At 39.4% G+C, this 401-nt stretch overlaps 1 protein-coding gene across 1 annotated transcript; it reads right to left on the reverse strand.

Moving 5' to 3' along the window:
* Window positions 1–35: 35 nt before the first annotated feature.
* LOC107734738 (vitellogenin-like) lies at window positions 36–397 on the reverse strand (the record flags this gene model as incomplete). Its single annotated transcript, XM_016546682.1, has 2 exons — window positions 36–223; window positions 314–397. Coding segments are annotated over 2 exons (243 nt in total), but the record flags the coding sequence as incomplete, so codon positions are not given.
* Window positions 398–401: the final 4 nt, after the last annotated feature.

The following is a 401-nucleotide window of genomic DNA, read 5'->3' on the forward strand; positions in this document are numbered from 1 at the left end:
AAACTTCAAGTCAAAGTAATGAAATGTGTTGGGAATATTGTTAGTTCATATTTCTCAAAGAGGATCAGTCATACTTTGCTTCCATCTGGGCAGCACCATGGATCTCATTGAAGGGTGAAAACTGATGCACTTCCTGAACTGTTGCTTCAGTGATTAGTACACCAGTGGATGCCGGTTTCATGATGTAATTGTAAGTTGCCGTTTCAATCAGACTCTTGATTCTCTGTTGAGAGAAAGGTATGTGATGAATTTAACATTTTTTAAATTTTATTGTTGAGGAAATATTCCAAGTCTTTCCAGTCTTGTTCATTACCTCTGTGCATTCAGCACATCTCTCAGTGTATGCCAAGCCAACGTCCTTCATGATTCTCTCCTGGCAGTGGCTCAGATCCTTAGACTTG

Source organism: Sinocyclocheilus rhinocerous, unplaced genomic scaffold (assembly GCF_001515625.1).
Source record: "Sinocyclocheilus rhinocerous isolate Xijiao unplaced genomic scaffold, SAMN03320098_v1.1 C35187956, whole genome shotgun sequence".
Classification (NCBI taxonomy): Eukaryota; Metazoa; Chordata; class Actinopteri; order Cypriniformes; family Cyprinidae; genus Sinocyclocheilus; species Sinocyclocheilus rhinocerous.